The sequence below is a fragment of the Lagenorhynchus albirostris genome, chromosome 15 (assembly GCF_949774975.1).
Source record: "Lagenorhynchus albirostris chromosome 15, mLagAlb1.1, whole genome shotgun sequence".
NCBI lineage: Eukaryota > Metazoa > Chordata > Mammalia > Artiodactyla > Delphinidae > Lagenorhynchus > Lagenorhynchus albirostris.
This window is the reverse complement of record NC_083109.1, coordinates 52,065,472-52,079,157: the sequence shown is the minus strand read 5'-3', so window position 1 is coordinate 52,079,157 and position 13,686 is coordinate 52,065,472. Positions and strand designations below refer to the sequence as shown.

At 46.0% G+C, this 13,686-nt stretch overlaps 2 protein-coding genes and 1 long non-coding RNA gene across 6 annotated transcripts in view; 1 reads left to right on the top strand and 2 right to left on the bottom strand.

The window, feature by feature from the left end:
* LOC132505925 (zinc finger protein 75D-like) overlaps positions 1-2,944 on the bottom strand; it is a 31,289-nt gene extending 28,345 nt beyond the window's left edge. The window contains exons 1-3 of the mRNA XM_060124239.1: positions 2,878-2,944; positions 1,930-2,448; positions 207-402 (exon numbers count right to left, since the gene is read on the bottom strand). Coding sequence (XP_059980222.1) covers positions 207-402; positions 1,930-2,448; positions 2,878-2,940 — 778 coding nt within the window. The 5' untranslated portion in view covers positions 2,941-2,944. The remainder of the gene's footprint in view (positions 1-206; positions 403-1,929; positions 2,449-2,877) is intronic.
* Positions 2,945-4,563: 1,619 nt separating this feature from the next.
* On the top strand, positions 4,564-11,203 carry TIGD7 (tigger transposable element derived 7). 3 transcript variants are annotated; one of them, XR_009535627.1, is made up of 2 exons: positions 4,564-4,856; positions 7,560-7,826. XR_009535627.1 is itself a non-coding variant. In XM_060124253.1 (2 exons), exon 2 carries the CDS (start codon positions 8,987-8,989, stop codon positions 10,631-10,633), a length of 1,647 nt encoding a protein of 548 aa, XP_059980236.1. In that variant the 5' UTR covers positions 4,564-4,800; position 8,986; the 3' UTR covers positions 10,634-11,203. The 3 variants fall into 3 exon arrangements, 2 of the variants coding, with proteins under 2 accessions (XP_059980236.1, XP_059980235.1); XM_060124253.1 differs by lacking the exon at positions 7,560-7,826 and adding an exon at positions 8,986-11,203 and having other exon boundaries at positions 4,564-4,800; XM_060124252.1 differs by lacking the exon at positions 7,560-7,826 and adding an exon at positions 8,986-11,203.
* On the bottom strand, positions 7,105-12,616 carry LOC132505939 (uncharacterized). 2 transcript variants are annotated; one of them, XR_009535632.1, is made up of 3 exons: positions 12,498-12,616; positions 9,738-10,036; positions 7,105-8,667 (listed from the first exon to the last, which is right to left on the bottom strand). It is a non-coding gene; the product is annotated as an uncharacterized LOC132505939 (long non-coding RNA). The 2 variants fall into 2 exon arrangements; XR_009535631.1 differs by lacking the exon at positions 12,498-12,616 and having other exon boundaries at positions 9,738-10,175.
* Between the last annotated feature and the right edge of the window lie 1,070 nt (positions 12,617-13,686).

Below are 13,686 nucleotides of genomic sequence, written 5' to 3'. Positions count from 1 at the left end.
TGTGGTTTGGAGATTTCTGTATCTTAGGCCAACCCCCACCTTCAACCACAACTGGTCTGCTCTACCATAAGCTGGGGGGCATTCTAATTGCTAAGTGGCTGCATTAGTAGATCCACAGGGCAGGGCAACCGGAAAGTGCTCACGTGTTCTGGCTTAAATTACTATCGCAGCTCCCAAGAGAAGGAAAGTAACATGAAGCTCCTTACCCCTCTCACATACGGGCTCAGTTTCTTTGTGGGTATTCCTGATCAGCAGCTCTTGTAGACTCTGGTGTGTATTCCAAAATTCTTCATCCTGGGACATGCCCACTTGCTGGGCCTCTGCTGGCTTCAGCTTGAAGCCTGGGACCTCTGCTGTCTCTCCCAAGAGCACTGCCTCCTTTCCCAGCTCATGGTCTGCAACCTAGAAATAATGCCCATCCTTGTTACCATGGAACTTACTCTTCGTTTGGGAGTTGGTGGGAGAGGGAGGAAAAAGCAGAGTGCAAACTGTGGGAAGAAGGAGACACTAAAGGAAATGTCACAAAGACTTAAAAGAGATACGAGACCACCAGTTTTCCACAAGAACTATACACAAAATATAAGAATATTGGCAGAAGAGGAAAAAGGGTGTGGTTACTGCCAGCCCTCCAAGACAGCAGCCCCCACCCTCTGCATCCAGCCCAGCTCAGACCACTAACAGGGCTGCACAGGCCACCTGTTCTCATGCTGCCTTGACAGACTTTCTCTCCCAACTTAGATTCTTGCCTTAGTGGTTTTCTGTCTTCTCTCTCAAAAGATAAAGGAATTGAATTTAAAAGTTGTCCTGTCAACCAGATTTTCCACATGGCCACCAGGGAAGAGTCTCACAGAGGATTGGGATGAAACGGAGAAAAATGTGGGAGGAAAGAGCCAGGGCTCTGAGCTTCCCTGATGGCGCAGTGGTTAAGAATCCGCCTGCCAATGCAGGGGACATGGATTTGAGCCCTGGTCCAGGAAGATCCTACATGCCAGACAGCAACAAAGCCTGTGCACCACAACTACTGAGCCTGGGCTCTAGAGCCCAAGAGCCACAACTACTGAAGCCCGCGCACCTAAAGCCCGTGCTCCGCAACAACAGACGCCACCGCAATGAGAAGCCCGCGCACTGCAATTAAGACTAGCTCCCGCTCACCACAACTAGAGAAAGCCCACACACAGCAACGAAGACCCGATGCTGCCAAAAGTAAATTAAAAAAAAAGAGGGTCAGGGCTCCAACCTATCCTCAAGTAATTTTGACACAAAACGTGTGCCCTCCCGGTATTCTCAGTAGGCCTGTGAAGCTAGCTGGTATGCTGCCACCTGCCCAAGGGCATGCCCTGGATCCCCGCTCACAGCACAGCCAAGGAACAACCACTGAGGGAAGGCAGTGGAGGCCCTTGTCTACGGTACAGAGGACACTATCCCTCACGCTCTTTCTTCTCTCAGTTACTCTGTTGGGATTTCCAAATCTTTCTTTCCCTGTTTTCTTTCTACTTTTTCTCTTCCTGGGCAGTCTTCCTCTAGTTGTTTGGTTTCTCCTTCTTTCCTATCTTCACTCTTCTTTGGTCTCTAGGAATTCCTCCTTTTCTGGATCTGTCCCTTCCTCTCCAACTCCTTATTGCCTTTTGTTTGTTTCTAAGAACTTGAGGCTCATCTCCTTCGCCAAGCCAGACTAGGCTCATTACCCTCAACACACCCTGGCTCCAAAGAGGGCAAAAAGCAACTCTCCCTAAGGCCAGGGAAGCCTCTCTCAGGATCTCTGAATCCTATGCACTGACTATGGCTGTGGATCTGTGCTTTCACATTCTGCTTTACATGTCCTAAAGGGACAACAGAAGTTACCTATTTCACTTTATTTCTCAATTAATTGCCCCAATACATCCACCATCACCCTATTTCACTGTATACAACAGGAATCTTTCTTCTCACCCCATTCCTCGTTTGACCAGATTCCCTCTGCAAGTGTTCTACCAGGACCACAGCCTCCTCAATGCTCTGTAGATGGTGCTTCTTTATGCAAGTCTGGGTGTCCCTGGGCAGAATGGACAGGAACTGCTCTAGCACCACAAGTTCCAAGATCTGCTCTTTTGAATGAATCTCTGGCCTCAACCACTGACGGCATAATTCCAGAAGCTGGTCAACAGCCTCCCGGGGTCCAGCTGCTTCATGATAGAGGAAGCTCCGGAAGTGCTGGTGAGACCTCTCAGGACTGGGACTGTCCGTTTGGGGGGCATATTTCTTATGCTGACTGGAGCTCCCTGTCACAGGTCCCTTGGTCTCCCACAGAGTCCTGATCTGAGGGTTCAAGTACTCAGCCACCTTCAGATCTATGGTCATCATTCTTCTCGAGGAACAATTCTGCTCCTGTATTGGACACACCTCCAGCACTACCTCTGAAAACTGAGGCCCAGTCTGGTCTGGTACAAAATCAATAAAAGGATCTTCTTCCTAAGGCATTGAGGGCAGAAAAAAGTGCATGTCAGTAAGAAAGTCACATGATCTTTACTACTTGTTACTTATTATGAGAGAAACATGAACTTTAAAAATCAACTGCCAAAAAAACCCAAATCAACTGCCAGGCCCTTGTTTCTCTCATTTTCTTTCTATTATTCAGCTGAATACAGCACAGCTTATTAAAGACAAATGCCAATAAATCACTTTGCCTTTAAAAAAAAAAAATCAGGAAAAGTTGGTGGGTGAAAAAACTAGTACCCACTGGCTCCAAGGAGTTTGGGGATTATCCAAAGACTTAACTGATGCACTTCCTATGCCATCCTCTCCGTGTAAAGGAAAGATCAGGAGAATATTCTGAGTTTCTCTTAAATTTCAACATATCGTCCTAGTCTGTCTTCAGTAAGAGGGTACAACTTCTATGACCTTTATCCTTTTGGGAAAATGGAAGCCTTCACTTCCTGGAACATTTGAGGTGCTCCTTTCCATTGTATGAAAACTGGCAGGAGAGCTGAAACAATGAGACCAGAGTAGAAGAAAAGTAAATCAGAAAAATGGAGCCTTATTCTTCTCAAAAGCAACCCCCAATTAAATAACTAGTTGCTCTACATTTGTCTTGGCATTTCTTTGCAAGACATATAAAGAGCACCATGCAGAAGATGTATACCTGTGTATTTTTCCTTTCCTTTCCAAATTCACTTATGTATGTATGTATGTATGTATGGCTGTGTTGGGTCTTCGCTGCTGCGCGCGGGCTTTCTCTAGTTGCAACGACTGGGGCCACGCCGCAATGAGGAGCATAGGCTCTAGGCGCTCCGGCTTCAGTAGCTGTGGCTCGCGGGTTCAGCAGTTGTGGCTCGCTGGCCCCAGAGCGCAGGCTCAGCATTTGTGGCCCATGGGCTTAGCTGCTCCGCCACACGTGGGATCCTTCTGAACGAGGGCTAGAACTGTGTCCCCTGCATTGGCAGGCTGATTCCCAACCACTGCGCCACGAGGTAAGTCCTATACCTGTATTTTTAATTTCTCGTTACTTGACCTAGGAAAAATTACAGCTGATCCTTGTTCACAAAATGTTTATCCAAATGTCAATTGGAAGAAAAAGGACAGCATGTTAGTTGGTCATGATTACATTCAGCTGCTACATTTCTCCAGGGCTCATTTAGACCTCTAAGCGAGGCTGAGGAGGAGTGCCTCGTGAGCCTCACTTTCCCTGAGGTGATCCAGCAGAAAGGGCACCGAAATTCTGCCCAGGAAGCCACGGTGTTCACAAACGGCCGGCTCCCGACGGCTCTGAGGTGCTGGGGACACTTCCCAGGCTTTTGCATCAGAGGAAGCTGATCTCTCTGAGGCTGGACCGCCCGTTTCTCCCGCAGTAACATCAGCCAGTAAAGGAAACGCCGGCGGAGGCGGGAAAGTGAACACGACCGCCCGGGCGCGCCCGTGAGCACTGTACCTGCGGACAGTGTCCGAGCGGGCTCCCGCCGCGCGGCCCCGGGCGCCACCCGCACAAACGTTGGAGAAAGCGGCCTCACGAGCCTGACGGCTGGCCTCGCCCCAGACAGTCCTGTCGCCCGGCTCGGAAACACCACCGGCCGCTGTGCAGCAGCTCCAAGCAGCGGCCGCAGTCTCTTGGAGGCTCCGGGGCCGGCGCCGAAGCGGAAGCCGCTTCTAGGTTACCTCGGACGGCTTGGCTTCGTGAAGGCCGCTCCCTCTTCCCGGGGCTCTACCACAAGTTGCCGCCGGCCCGGCCACCGCTCTAAGGAGGACAGCTCCACGCCACGCGCCACTCAGGGGCGGGACCCCGAGGCCCCGGGGTTTGGGAGCGCAGGCCGGGCACTATTTAGACCCACCTGGCCCCCCTACCCGACCTGAAATCCTCCCTGCGCTGCTAGCTACCCGCGCTCCAACCCGAGGCAGAAGTGACGCACTTCCGGGGAGGACCCGCTCAGCCCCGGCCGGGTCCGTGAGCGCCGCCGCTCCAGGCCGACCTGGGTGACCGGCCTCCTCCCGGGTTCAGCCCTGGCGGCAAGAAAGAGTTAAGGCCACCGAGTCCCCAGGCCCGCCCAGCCTAGAGGGCCCTGCGCGCGGCTTGGCGCCCTTGTGTCGCCGTCTCGCGTCCCAGCTCTGTGGGGCGCGTGCGTCCAGGTCGTTCCTGTGTCGTGTTCAGGCTGCCGGCGGAGCCTGGTGACCCAGGCCCCGCCCTGAGGGTCACCGTTCCCTTCCGTGCGCGGGGCCCCCGACCTTACCGCGGCTCAGCCGGCCGTGCCCGACCTGCCGGCCAGGGCCCTGTCGCAGCCTCCTACAGTACGAGGCCGTTTTGTCCCGGTCAGGATCGACGGCCCCTGAGGGGTGTGTACTCATTTCTGGGCCGTGCGTGCACACACGATTCTGTTTTTTCTTGTGAGGTAGGTTTTTACTTGTGAAATAGGTTCCTTTTATAGATCTCCTTGACAGAGAATTGAGAGATAAGGAGTGACTTGATCGAGGTCACATAATTCACCAGTGGCAGGTCCTCCAGTGGAATTTAGGGCCCCTTTGTCCTGTCTTCTGCTTTTTCCACCACAGCGTGCTCCCTGGAGCATGGGAACCTTCTTTTCATCTTGTCCTATAGTGTCTGGTAGAGTTGCCTGGGTAAGGTAGGCATTCCATAAATATTTACTGAATCATATTTATAAGAATCTGAGTATTTCGGTTGTTGGCTTCCAGTTGTCAGTGTTTTCATAGTGTCAGCCTATACTAGTCAAGGGATTATTTATTAAGTCTACTATGTGTAGCCAGTGTTATAGAGTCGATAGGACAGAGCCTTTGATTCAAGGGATCTGGCAAAAGGACTGAGGCAATTTCACAAATATCAGCAACACAAGGTAGGAAAGGGTAAGACATAAGCTGAACGCCGTGGGAATTACAAGGAAATGAAAGTCGATTTGGGCGTTAGGGAAAATTATAAAAATCCTTGAGGGATTTGCCCACAGCAGGGAATGAGGCCACATTCCAGGCAGAGGGTAAGGTAAGAGCAAAGCCTTGAAAGCTTCAGAGATGAGCATGTGAGAAAATCTGTAGTACTTTTTTTTACTAAATGTAATTCGGGTACATTTAGAGAAAGAGAGTTAGAAAATAAGTTCTTGTGGATCTACTGTGGAGCGCTTGGAATAGAAGTGAAGAGATTGCATTTAATAAAGTAAATAAAGAGCATCATTTGAGGGTTTTTGAGGGAGCTTCTTTCCAGGGCAGTTCATCTGGAGCTGAGTTTAAGGTGGGAACAAAAATGGAAGACCATTACAAGGTCATTATGCTATTTTTGCTTTTAGGTAGACTGGTGTTACACTCCTCTGAGGCATAGATCTTGATCCTTTTTGAGGGGGAGAAAAGGATTAAGCAGAGGTAATAATAATAATAAGCATCTGACAGGAATTCCCTGGCGGTCCAGTGATTAGGGCTCTGTGCTTCCACTTCAGGGGGCACTGGTTCTGTCCGCCAGGGAACTAAGATCCTACAAGCTGCGCAGCACAGACAAAAAAAAAAAAAAAGCATCTGCCTAAGTTGCTTGAATATATTTCAAAGCAGGTTCATTTTCTTAGAATCTCAGGTTGGGACTTAGTTTCTTCAAAAGTAACTACCGCTTCCACAACCTAAGTGTCCATCGACAGATGAATGGATAAAGATGTGGCACATATATATGATGGAATATTACTCAGCCATAAAAAGGAACGAAATTGATTTATTTGTAGTGAGGTGGATGGACCTAGAGTCTGTCATACAGAGTGAAGTAAGTCAGAAAGAGAAAAATAAATACTGTATGCTAACACATATATATGGAATCTAAAAAAAAAAAAAGCAGTGGTTCTGAAGAACCTACGGACAGGACAGTAATAAAGACGTAGAGAATGGACTTGAGGACACGGGGAGGGGGAAGGGTAAGCTAGGATGAAGTGAGAGAGTGGCATGGACTTATATAAACTACAAAATGTAAAATAGATAGCTACTGGGAAGCAGCGCATAGCTCAGGGAGAAGGGAGATCAGCTTGGTGCTTTGTGATCACCTAGAGGGGTGGGATAGGGAGGGTGGGAGGGAGACACAAGAGGCGGGAGATATGGGGATATATGTATAGCTGATTCACTTTGTTATAAAGCAGAAACACCATTGTAAAGCAATTATATTCCAATAAAGATGTTAAAAATAAATAAAAATAAAATTAGACTATGCAGGAATAAAGAATTATATGTGATTAAAAAAAAAGTAACTACTGCTTCCAGTCAGAACCAGTGGGCAGTAAAGCTCTTAGCATTGAGATCCTCATCATCTGGACCAAGGCTGAGCATATAATTGGAACTTGAACTGAATAAATGGAGTTCTGCCAGCGGTGCCCCTGAATTGGCAGGCCTGATTCATAACATAGGTAGGGAGCTGGTTAGTGAACAAGGGGAGAAGAAAGTGGGAAAAGAGACCCTATGAAAGGAAGAAGAGGAAACAAGGCACAAAATGGTGAATTGTGAATTAGGGTCACTGATGATTGTCATCATTTAAAGTTTGATGCCATAGTTCCTTACCCTTGCTGTGGAGCCCACAGAAGTCCCCCAAGTCTTTCCTTTTGATTTCACCTTTCCCTGCCTGGGCACAGTTTGAGAAATAATGAATGTCCAGCTGGAAAGCAATGAAAGCAAACACATGCAGTTTATTTTGAGATACCACACAACTGCCATAGTGGGCTGAATGGTTTTGCTGGGTGACTGGCTGCTTTAATGGTGTTGCTACTGGCTAACAAACACTTTCTTTTTCCTTTTTACATTTATAATAGTAATTGCCTTAGTTAGAGCTGCCTCTTTTAGAAGGTTGCTTGATCCTAGCCTGTCACTGGCTCCATACCCTATTAACTATCGTACTTTCATGATCCTCTTAGTACTCTGTAAAGCAGTTGACATTTTTTGCAACAAATGTTGGAGGAAAACTAATGGTCTGGACACTTCTGGGTTTCTAGGTGAGAGGCTTTTGAGAATTCTGTGTAGTTGAGAAATGAATGAACGTCAGTCAGGCTCTGCCCTAAAGGAGAGGAAAAATAACTGAAATACCATTTTTTTCATTTCTCTGACATACTTTTCTTTCTTCATAGCACCTGGAATGGATAAAAGTGGCAGTTTTTGTTACTTCCCATGAGGTTGTGTATCTGGAATAAGAACCATGAAATTAATCTAGAGTAGGACATTTCTACAGACATGGAATGGCACTGGGTGGCACCAGGAAGACTTGAAAGGAATATTTGAGGGTGCAGAGCTATAGAAGAGTTTGCCAACAGAAGGACTTATGGGAAACAAGTGATCAGAATCACCAATAGAGAAACCTTTAAAATTTCTTCAAGCAATGGAAAAATTGAGTCTTAGGTCAAATTAACTAAAATCTGTAATGAAGAGAAATCAGGTAAAGTCTCAAATATAAAAAGTATGTTACTTAACACTAAGTGTAAATTTAGGAAAAGAATCACAAGGACAGATCTTTTTAATACTTTTTTAACTACTGTAAAATTTTTATAAAACTTTTGGACTCATCTCTAAGAATTGCCATGATTCTGAAACTTGATTATATCCCAAATATGGAACAATTCAGTGGAAAATAACACTTGAGAATACACCAGATGTACACAAGGAAGAAGATCTGAGAGTGGAAAAGTGCCAGTAACAAATACATTATTTATATACTTACAGATTACCTTGGTAAACATAAGAAGCACTCAAGTTAAAGCTTAGTCTTTGAGAATGCTGTATTGAATGCAGTAAAAGTTGGATTTCATTCATATGGACAACAGAACCTACTAACTTTTTTCTTCACTGAAAGATACAACTGTTCCCGAATTCCAACTCTCTAGACATCCCACTGTCAGGGTAGCTTGGAGTATTTATCCAGGTGGATGGACTGCTGCCCAGCGAACACTACATGCAGAGCAATATGAGCACCATTTTCCTTTCTGGCAGTGAGGTAAAATCAGCTTGTTTTGGAAGAGGAGAAGCCACACTGCATCTTTGTTACACAATATTATTCTGTCCTTGCCTTTAAGGCTTTCACACTCCTTTGTGAAGCACCACTTTTTATTGAGATTTATCTTACCTGACTCTGTCCCTCTTATGAGCACATCTCACCTCCTCTCTTCCTTTTGTGTCTTTTCCTGTAATCAGTTAGGGAGAGTATGCAGGTATTCCTGTTATTCCTGACTGGTGCTGCTGCATCTGTCAAGGGAGAGAAGAAAAAGCGTTCAGAAGGGGGGTTCTGAAGACTGACCATCCATGTCTTGCAGGAGCAACAACTAGACCGGACCTTGCAGTGGCAACTTTCTGAGTTCAGACCTTTACCTCTAGACTAGCATTTCAATCATGAGCCCTTATCCTTTTTAGCCCATTACCCTTCAGTATAAATTCCTATGCCTTCTGGGGGGGCGTTGTGCTAGTTGGGGGAATGGGGAGTTGTTTCGTTTTTAATTTTTTTTTTTCCAATTCAGTAATGCTTTTTCCTTTTTACCCCTGTTGATTGCCTGAAACCAAATTCAGTATGAATAAGAGAGGGAAATATACAACACTGAATTTGGAGGAGAAAATGAAGGTTCTAAGTAGGATTGAAGCGGGACGATCTCTTAAAAGTGTAATGGATGAATTTGGAATCAGTAAATCAACATTTTATGACATTAAAAAGAACAAGAAATTGATTTTGGACTTTGTACTGAAGCAGGACATGCCATTAGTAGGGGCTGAGAAGAGAAAGAGAACAACAGGAGCCAAATATGGTGACGTGGATGATGCAGTCTACATGTGGTACCAACAGAAACGCTCAGCTGGTACCCCTGTGAGAGGTGTGGAGCTTCAGGCTGCTGCCGAGAGATTTGCACAGTGTTTTGGGCGAACAGACTTCAAAGCTAGCACTGGTTGGCTTTTTAGATTTCGAAATAGGCATGCAATTGGGAACCGAAAAGTATGTGGGGAACAAGTCCTACGTTCAGCTTCAGAAAATGTTGAGCCGTTTCGACAAAAACTGTCCATGCTTATCAAAGAGGAGAAACTGTGTCTTGCTCAGCTGTACAGTGGGGATGAGACTGACCTCTTTTGGAAGTCAATGCCAGAAAATACTCAGGCAAGCAGAAAAGATATCTGCCTGCCAGGGAGGAAAATAAACAAAGAACAATTGTCTGCTCTTTTATGTGCAAATGCGGATGGTACTCATAAGTTAAAGTCAATTATAATTGGAAAATCAAAGCTGCCCAGAAGTGTAAAAGAGGACACATGTACATTACCTGTGATATACAAACCTAGTAAAGATGTTTGGTTCACCAGAGAATCGTTTTCAGAATGGTTTTTTCAAAACTTTGTTCCTGAAGTCAAGCACTTTCAAGTTAATGTTCTAAGATTCCATGAGGAGGATGTCAGGGCCTTGTTACTTCTGGACAATTCTCCAGTTCACCCTTCCACTGAATCACTAACCAGTGAGGATGGTCGAATAAAATGCATGTTCTTTCCCCATGACACTTCAACCTTGATTCAACCAATGAATCAGGGTGTGATCTTGAGCTGCAAACGACTTTACAGGTGGAAGCAACTTGAGGAGAGTCTTGTAATTTATGAAGAAAGTGATGATGAGCAAGATAAAGGAGAAAAAGGAGTTTCCAAGATTAAAATCTACAACATAAAAAGTGCAATTTTTAACTGGGCAAAGAGTTGGGATGAAGTAAAACAAATAACCATAGCAAATGCATGGGAAAATCTTTTTTACAAAAAGGAACCTGAATATGATCTTCAAGGCTTAGAAGATGGAGATTATAGAGAAATTCTTGAGAAATGTGGGGAGTTGGAAACCAAGCTGGATAACGATAGGGTGTGGTTAAATGGGGATGAAGAAAAGGGCAGCCCCCCGAAAACAAAAGGTGGAATTACAAAGGAAGTTGTTCAAAAAGCGGGAGCTGAGGAGCAGACTGCTGAATTTAAGTTATCTGCTGTAAGAAAGAGTTTGGACTACCTTCTTGACTTTGTTGATGCAACACCTGAGTTTCAAAGGTTCCATTTTACACTGAAAGAGATGCAACAAGAAATAATCAAGAAGCAGTTCCAGAGTAGAATCCATTCTAGAATTGGTAGCTTTTTGAAATGTAGGCCTCATAATATTAAGGATTCCTTCAATATGCCTTCAACTTCTGGTTGTAGTAAGTAGATATTGTGTTTAAAGATTTCTGCAGTTATGTAATGATACATGAATTAGACTTGTTGTGAACTGTCATTGTTTTTATCAACTGACCTCACTTTGCACAGCAATGCCCATTTATACTGTTTATAAAATACACGATTTGAAAGTAATAAATTTGGGGCTTTTGATGTATAAATATGTTCATTAATCTATATTTTTTTCTATTTTAGACAAGAACTTGAATAATGAGGAACTATTGTCCCAGATTATCTAAGGTGAAATGGATGTGGGGAAAGCATTAAAGTCTAAATGTATTCACAGCATATAACAAAGAAGCTATATGTATGCTGACTAGTTATTTAAGAAGATAAGGACAGACTTGGTTTTCAATTTAATGGTATGACATACTCTGCTCTTGTAAATGAGTTACCACCTGTTTAGTGTTTGTTTTCTTCTTATTGTGGAAGTGACATATGCTGATTATAAAAAAGATTTATAAGAAAGATAAAAAGCACCCAAATTCTGTCAACTGATGATAGGCTCCCTTAACACTTTGGTATATTTCATGTATTTTAAAAAATAGGTAAGTTACATTGTAAATACAATTTTATATCTTATTGTCTTAGCATTTTTGTTACTTATAAAATTAGCATTTGTGAACTACAATGAGGTATCACCTCACACTGGTCAGAATGGCCATCATCAAAAAATCTACAAACAATAAATGCTGGAGAGGGTGTGGAGAAAAGGCAACCCTTTTGCACTGTTGGTGGGAATGTAAATTGATACGGCCACTATGGAGAACAGTATGGAGATTCCTTAAAAAACTACAAATAGAACTACCATACGACCCAGCAATCCCACTACTGGGCATATACCCTGAGAAAACCATAATTCAAAAAGAGTCATGTACCACAATGTTCATTGCAGCTCTATTTACAATAGCCAGGAAATGGAAGCAACCTAAGTGTCCATCAACAGATGAATGGATAAAGAAGATGTGGGGACTTCCCTGGTGGCACAGTGGTTGAGTCCCCCTGCTGATGCAGGGGACACGGGTTCGTGTCCCGGTCCGGGAAGATCCCACATGCTGCGGAGTGGCTGGGCCCGTGAGCCATGGCTGCTGAGCCTGTGCGTCCAGAGCCTGTGCTCCACAACGGGAGAGGCCACAACAGTGAGAGGCCCGCGTACCGCAAAAAAAAAAAAAAAAAAAAGAAGATGTGGCACATATATACAATGGAATATTACTCAGCCATACAAATTGAGTTATTTGTAGTGAGGTGGATGGACCTAGACGCTGTCATACAGAGTGAAGTTAAGTCAGAAAGAGAAAAACAATACCATATGCTAACACATATATATGGAATCTTAAAAAAAAAAAAAAGTTCTGAAGAACCTAGGGGCAGGACAGGAATAGAGACACAGACTTAGAGGATGGACTTGAGGACACAGGGAGGGGGAAGGGTAAGCTGGGATGAAGTGAGAGAGTAACTGACATACATACACTACCAAATGTAAAATAGATAGCTAGTGGGAAGCAGCTGCATAGCACAGGGAGATCAGCTCAGTGCTTTGTGACCACCTAGAGGGGTGGGATAGGGAGGGTGTGAGGGAGACATAAAAGGGAGGAGATATGGGGATATATGTGTATGTATAGCTGATTCACTTTGTTATAAAGCAGAAATTAACACCATTGGGAAGCAATTACACTCCAATAAAGATGTTTAAAAAAAAAAGCATTTGTGGAGCAAGCCTAGCGTAGAACGGATTGTGGAAGAAGTTGAGGGGGAATGTCATATGATCATACGGGACAGCACTCTACTTCAATGCATTAAACATGTTTTTCCCCCAATGGTCATGAAGTCCCAGAATAAATGACTGGCAGTCACACCCTTTTCAAAAGTATTCATCGAGGGAGTTCCCTGGTGGCCCAGTGGTTAGGATTCCAGGTTTTCACTGCCGGTTCGGGGTTCAATCCCTGGTTGGGGAACTGATATTCCGCAAGCTTCGTGGCACAGCAAAAAAAAAAAAAAAAGTATTCATTGATTTTGCACATTTCACGTTGCTAGGCACAGAGTGTGGTGTTGGGCGTTTAGAATTACAAAGAAAAGGAATAGGAACAAACCACCGTTGGATGTGTGAGAGCTGAGTACAGAGAGGGCTTTGCGAGTGCTTGGGTGGTAGGGGACATATCTGAGCCGGGCAAGTGTGACTTCTGAGCTGGCCTTTACAGTGTGGGGGGAAAGAGGGAGAAGGGCAGTCCGGGCAAAGGGGAGCGTCTGCACAGGCTGTTCGGTGTGAGAGTGCATCTCCCCTCGGAAGCGGCAAGATCCCTGGATGGGTGCTGTACGGCCCGCTAGCAGAGAAGAGGAGCAAAGACAAATAAGGGCCAGATTTTCAGTGCCATTGGAAGTCATCCTAAGATTTTAGACTTCGGGCTGGACCCACGTAAAGTCCTGTCGGCTCTACGTCCTGAAGGTCTCACCTCGTGTCCACTTCTCCCTCCTCACTGCTCGTTTCCTGGTCCAGGCGGCATCACTCTCTGCACCTGTCTCCTTAGTCTCCCGCTCTTTCTCGTCCTCTCCCATCCGTTCCCCGCCCTGTAGCCAGACAGAGCTAACACAGAATTGAATAGGTGCCTCGCGTGCTTAGGAGCTTTCGTGGGCTTCTAGGCCCGCCCTTCCCCGACCGTGAGACGCCACTTCCCACTTGCCCACCCCCGCCCAGCTCTGTGCTCGCCGCCTGAGGGAACACTAGGGCGGGCCCAGACGCCCGGCCCCGCTGTCGGCCCCGGGTTAGCGCGCGCACCTGCAACCAGGGAAGTTTCGGGGAGTATTGTCGCGCCGCTGGTAACCGCTCGTAACCTCCTGGGTGGAAGGAGAGGGAAACCCTTCGCCGCGCCGCCCGGCCCAACCGCCGGAGTCGCAGCCCGCAGGCGGCGCAAGGCCAGGTCTAGCCGGGGAGGGGCGGGGCCTGCGCGGAGGGTGGGCCTGAGGAGGGGGCGCGCCCCGGCGCAGCCGTGGAGCGCGTGCCCGCGGGCCCCCGCGTGCGGTGCGAGCGTACGTTCTCCGGGACTGCGG

What these genes read in the sequence shown, in the direction of transcription:
- TIGD7 (XM_060124253.1), top strand. Translation starts at nt 8,987, where the DNA reads ATGAATAAGAGAGGGAAATATACAACACTGAATTTGGAGGAGAAAATG.